This window comes from Crassostrea angulata, chromosome 4 (genome assembly GCF_025612915.1).
Source record: "Crassostrea angulata isolate pt1a10 chromosome 4, ASM2561291v2, whole genome shotgun sequence".
NCBI lineage: Eukaryota > Metazoa > Mollusca > Bivalvia > Ostreida > Ostreidae > Magallana > Magallana angulata.
In genome coordinates, this window is record NC_069114.1 from 14,941,325 (window position 1) to 14,946,980 (window position 5,656).

A 5,656-nucleotide genomic window follows, 5' to 3' on the forward strand; every position below is an offset into this window, starting at 1 on the left:
CCCCGCCTTTATGAAACAGGAAATGATATGATACACTGTATATTTTGTTAACTTCTGAGATATGAGATCCTCATCCCTAAACCATATAATTTATTTTTGCTCTTTGTGTCATTGCGCGTAAAATTGTGTGTAGATTATGCCCCTTGGAGATACCCTGACATTTTAGAACTAGAAATAATAATCAAGAAATGCAATCAAGAAATGATTTAAAATTTGCTACTGTACACATGTAAGAATGTATTAAGAAGACTGAATCTTTATAACCAGGTTAGATTGGGGGGGGGGGGGGGGTGAATGTGGAGTATAAACATTTATAATTTTAATCATTTATTGTTATTAATTTTAACTTGTCAATGAATACTACTTATTGATCCCAAGGTAGAAATATGACCTCTGATCATATCTCAATAGATCATCTTTCAATTATGCAAGGTGTAATATAATTTTTTTTAAGAATAACATTTTTTACCAGTTTATAAAAGTTTTTAGACACCCAAATTATATTTTGATTTTAATAGATCATTCGACAAGGGGGGGGGGGGGGGGGAGAGAACAGTTTATATTTGAGTTTGTTTGGGAGTGGGGGGGTTCCAAGTCATATATTTGACAATTTTTTAATGTAATTTAAAATAAGACTAAGCCATACTACAGTCATGAACATGAATAGTATAGAACAAAACACAAACTAATACATGTACATGTATATATACATAGGAAGTATTACAAAACAGATGATTGATCTATATCTGGGTTCTTAAATTGAATCATATATCATGTACATATTATATAATTGTTTCTTTGTTCAAGGCATTTAAGATGGTATGTAGGTCATGATCCCAATTAAGTGCTCTTCCTGAAATTATTAAATATCATAAAAACCATTGAGATCCCCACCTTAATCAAAAGATATTATTCCTCCTTAGGTCATGCAGGCGCATCAGATCATTATGGCATGTAAGTTATAACCCTAAGGGGTCATCCTGACCCCCTTAGAATCAGAAATTGTCAATTATATTTAAATTATTGATGTTTGATGATCCTATCTCTATTTAATCTTTATTATTAAGTCTCCAGAATGAAATTGGGAGACTTATTGTTTTTGTACGGTTCTTAATACATGTATTATTATTCTTCATCTTCTTTTTCTTCTTTCCTGCTCTGAACTTGTTTCTCAGAGATGGCTGAACAGAATTGTACAAAACTCTAAGATATGATAGGCCTGCATATCTAGTTGTGCACCCTGGTTTGATTTTTCTCATTTTGGGTTAGACAACCAGTTTTCAGGGAAGGGGGAAAGGGGGGTGTCAAAAGGGTGTGGGGTCTAACATTGAACCTTGTAGGAAGAATCGTAGACTCTATTGTAAATGGTAACTTGAAAACGGACAAAGATAATAATATAGGGTTTTCATAATCATATATTGGCTGTTACTGGCAATATATAGGGTTTATTAGATCTGACCCCTGGGGTCATCCCCACCCCCCAGGAATTTGAAATTACCATATATCTCAGAAACTGTTATAATCATGACCCCTAAACCATATATATTCATGTTTCTGATGTCAAGGGGCATCAAATGTTATGTAGGTCATGGGCCCTGTGGATGGTCCTGACCCCCTCAAACAGCAAGTCCCTTAATATCTTGAAAACAGTTGAGATCCCCACCCTTAAACCATATATATTCTTGTTCCTTGTGTCTAGGGGCATCAAACGGTATGTAGGTCATGGGCCCCGGGGGTGGTCATGACCCACCTTGAACAGGAAGTGCACGAATATCTCGAAAACGGTTGAGATCTCACCCCTTAACCATATATATTCTTGATCCTTAAAGGGCATCAAAAGGTATGTACCGGTAGGTAATGGGCCTCAGGGTTAAATTTAATTTTTCAAAACCGTAATGCATATCTATGGAACAGTTCCTATCATATCCCAAGATATGATGTGTCTATCCATTAAATCATAAAAGGAGTTCTAGGATCTATGTTTTTTTGAAGTGATAAACGTCAATTTTCTGCTACTTTTTGACTCCCTGGATGAAATTTAAATTTTTAAAACCTTACTGCACATCTATAGAACAGTCCCTATCATATCCCAAGATATGATTGTCTATCCATTAAATCATAAGAGGAGCTCTTGGATCAATGTTTGTTTTTTTAGTGATAAACGTCAATTTTCTGCTACTATTTGACTCCCTGGATGAAATTTAAATGTTTAAAACCTTATTGCACATCTATAGGACAGCCCCAATTATATCCCAAGAGATGATGTAGCTACTCCAAAAGTTGTAAGAGGAGTTCTAGGAACCAAATTTTTTTTTGCCAAAAAACGTCATTTTTTGTTGCCCACTGATCCCCTTAATAAAAAAAAAATTCTGGAACCTGATCACGCCTCTATATGACACCCCCAATCATATTCTAGAAGATCATTTGGCTACTGCCAAAAAAATGACGTTTTTGAAACCAGTTTTTTTGTAAAAAAAACGTCATTTTTTAGCCATTAAATGACCCCCAGGACAAAATTGAAAATTCCGAAACCTTATTGCGCATCTATAGGATACCATAAAACATATTCCAAAAGATGATTTGTCTACTGTTGAAAATGTAGGAGGAGTTCGAGGAAGAAGGTTTTTTGTGAAAAAACGTCAAAAAACGTCATTTTTTACCAATTATTTGATCCCAGGACTAACAGAGAATTTTTGAAACCTTTTTACAAAACAACGTGATACCCCAAATCAAACTCCAAGAGTTCAGTTTGCTGGTTGATAAGATGTAAGAGCAGTTTGAGAAAGTAAAACGTGACAGACGGACGGACGGACGGACGGACAGACGGACAGACGGACGGAACAGGGTAACAATAATATACCCGAACTTTCTTTAGAAAGTGCGGGTATAAAAACAAATTTCTTTGACAATATCAGGTTATTATATCGGGAAAATCAATTTATTTTTTTAAGACTTACCATACATCTATCCTTAAAGGATCAATTGTATATAACAAAAGAGTTGACCTATAAGGCCGGTATTTGTTTCTGTTTTTAGAAAAAGCATATCTATTTCCGTTCCACTTCTTGATTTTAGGCCATACACAGTAAACTCTTGGGTTCTACTTCTCATAATGTATAGTGGTTGAAAAAAGTTTCACAGTCGTTGTCCGAGCAATATGAGTTATAGGCGTTTTAATTTTACTTTATTATCTTTTAATGTTATTTTCAGTTTACTTTCTATAATACGATACATGTACATTGTACTCTTTATGTGTTTATTTACAACCAGGGACATATTATTAATTATCGAAAGATTTCAAGTAATTTCATGCATCAATTTTCTTTTATTCTATTGAAAACCTTAACACAATATCCTTTTAGGAATAAGGACATTTCATGTCTCATAAAAGTGTTCTAATCATACCAATATTTCATTAAAAAAATATGTTTATATCTTATCTTAATAAACCGATTAGTTATAATGGCTAAAAACGTACGTAACAAAATTTATAACGTATTCATATTTTTGAAAATTGACATTTCAATAACATACACAAAAATAAAACAAGAAGTCCGATATTTTATTGTAGTTTAAATAGGCTAGCTATACTTCTTAATGGTAGTGTAAACCTAATTTTTAAGGGTCAACGGTTCCGTCCTGATCAAAGATAAACGTTTAAATATGAGATTGTATATATGTTAAAAAAACCCATTGATAGTACTCCTATTATTACGTACATGTATTACCTTCACCCTTTCAAGGCCAGCTCAATAAGTCAATGGTCAAGCCATTTGGAGCGACAATTTTTTTTTATTTCGTTGTTTCTCGTGATAATATAGCTTAAAGGAATTTACGTTATTTAGAACACATACGGTAATTTGAATAGTGAACCGACCACAAAAGCTAAAATGCTGCTTTAAAACGTACGACTTTAGCGTGTATTATTATTTATTTCATTTCACTATTTGCCAACAGGGTTAAATAATATCAAAGTACTGAGATTACAGAAAGACGGGGTTTTGAAAGTTTGAATTTGTAATTGTCCTGGGTTTCCTCGAATAAGCTTCCAAAATTTATGAGTTTGAATTAGTTGTTACATTCTATGTTAGTTCGGCTTTTTTTGCAATTGTCTGATACTTTGTCTAAATTTTACTCAATCCCGGCCTTCATAATTGTAGAAAATTGACACAATGTAATATATTAATATGTAAAATAAGACCCCAAAGAAAACTTTTAAAAATTACTACTAACCGGGAAAATCAAACAACTATTTCAAAGTACATGATTTTAATCATTAGATTTATTCAATTCTGTGATCAAAGGGAAAGTCCATAAGTCGGACGGTATCCGTAATAAAATTTTTATTTAAAAAAAACTCGAAAACTCTAAAACGGCTGAATTAACAAATAAAGTGAACATTTGTAGACCGATAACAAACACGGGCACCTGACGTTAGAAATATTTTTTTTACAATAAGATTCCAAGAACTTTGACAATAAAAAGATTTGTCATGGTCGCCAATTAAGACTGACTTATCTGACACGATTTTCTTCATTTGTGATTCATGCAAAATTAATTGGTAAAAATAAATCCGTTCGCCACTTACTACTTTTTTGTGTAAACTCATGCATCACCTACACGAATTACGATACAACCGTTCCTTTCCTTAAAAATCATACTCCGAAAATCAGAGACATAAATAACAGAGATTGTCAACTCTGCCATTAGCGTGTAAATGTTACGGGACCAGCCCTACTTTGAGAACTACAAGTGCAACAGCAATATTGTATATGTCATTAAATTTGAACCTGATAGTGAACATGAACGTGAACCTTTAAATATATTAAGCATGTTTTATTTATCAAATATTTACAAAAACTCTGTATTTAGTTTTTAAATTACTTTTTTAAAACTTATTTGACTTTTCACAAAGTAATGGTGATGCATTTCTTTACTCATGTAATTGTAATGTAATGCATTACTTTTAGAAAATTAGGTAATGGTAATGGTAATTTAATTACTTAATTCATGAAGTATGTATTATTTTACAATGTAATTCACCCCAAGCCTGATTCCAACCAAGCCGGAAAACATGAACATTAACATTTAACTTGGTTCTTCAATCGAAAAGATTGTATATATTATATGATGTATAAGTCTTTCTAAATGTATAATATATTATACATTTTGCTTACAATGCATTGTTTAGAATTTAAATTCAGTTTAATCAACTAAAGAGCCAACGAACGAGAATGCAAATTCAGACTTGTTTTTATTTTATTTGTACAAAATTCCTTTCGAGGCGAACAGCAGTCATCTTGCAAGTAGACTGAAAGCCAATGAAATACCTATTTAATTTGTAAAACAGCTGTATATAATCCGTCCCGATTTTAACCTCAGCTTGCGCTTGAAGTTTGGTAGTATTAAGGTGAAAGATTGTCAAAACAAACTTCACAACTTTTCAAAAATGGCACATTGCGTTTGGGAACTTTAATTTCGATTCCACCTTTAACCTCTTCTATTGCTTCATGAGCTCGTATACCAACTGAATCGTCAACGGCGCTGTGCATTCAGTTACGAACTCATTCCACTTTTGAACCCGAGCAAGAATATTTTGATTAATAAAACGATTTGTTTATTTTCTAAATATAATTTTGTTTATACACAGAGGACT

The 5,656-nt window shown here is 32.7% G+C and overlaps 1 protein-coding gene across 1 annotated transcript in view; it reads left to right on the forward strand.

The window, feature by feature from the left end:
* Window positions 1-166, forward strand: part of LOC128182094 (uncharacterized) — a 6,050-nt gene extending 5,884 nt beyond the window's left edge. Inside the window, exon 6 of the mRNA XM_052850708.1 lies at window positions 134-166. Coding sequence (XP_052706668.1) covers window positions 134-166 — 33 coding nt within the window. The remainder of the gene's footprint in view (window positions 1-133) is intronic.
* The last annotated feature ends 5,490 nt before the right edge of the window (window positions 167-5,656 follow it).